At 57.8% G+C, this 268-nt stretch overlaps 1 protein-coding gene across 1 annotated transcript in view; it reads left to right on the top strand.

The window, feature by feature from the left end:
• Positions 1-262, top strand: part of LOC104489123 (voltage-dependent calcium channel gamma-2 subunit-like) — a gene marked incomplete at both ends in the record, with an annotated part of 5,445 nt that extends 5,183 nt beyond the window's left edge. The window contains one exon of the mRNA XM_010131239.1: positions 1-262. Within this exon, the coding sequence (XP_010129541.1) occupies positions 1-262 (262 nt within the window).
• Positions 263-268: the final 6 nt, after the last annotated feature.

Consider the following 268-nt stretch of genomic DNA (forward strand, 5'->3'; position numbering starts at 1 on the left):
CGCCCGGTCCCGCTACCAGAGACGCAGCCGCTCCAGCTCCCGCTCCACTGAACCTTCACACTCCAGGGATGCCTCTCCTGTCGGGATCAAAGGGTTCAACACCCTTCCATCAACAGAGATCTCGATGTACACCCTGACCAGGGACCCGCTGAAGGCAACCACCACCCCCACCGCCACCTACAACTCCGACAGGGATAACAGTTCCCTCCAGGTTCACAACTGTATCCAGAAAGAGAACAAGGACTCTATCCACACCAACACAGCCAAC

The sequence above is a fragment of the Buceros rhinoceros genome, unplaced genomic scaffold, assembly GCF_000710305.1.
Source record: "Buceros rhinoceros silvestris isolate BGI_N320 unplaced genomic scaffold, ASM71030v1 scaffold29842, whole genome shotgun sequence".
Classification (NCBI taxonomy): Eukaryota; Metazoa; Chordata; class Aves; order Bucerotiformes; family Bucerotidae; genus Buceros; species Buceros rhinoceros.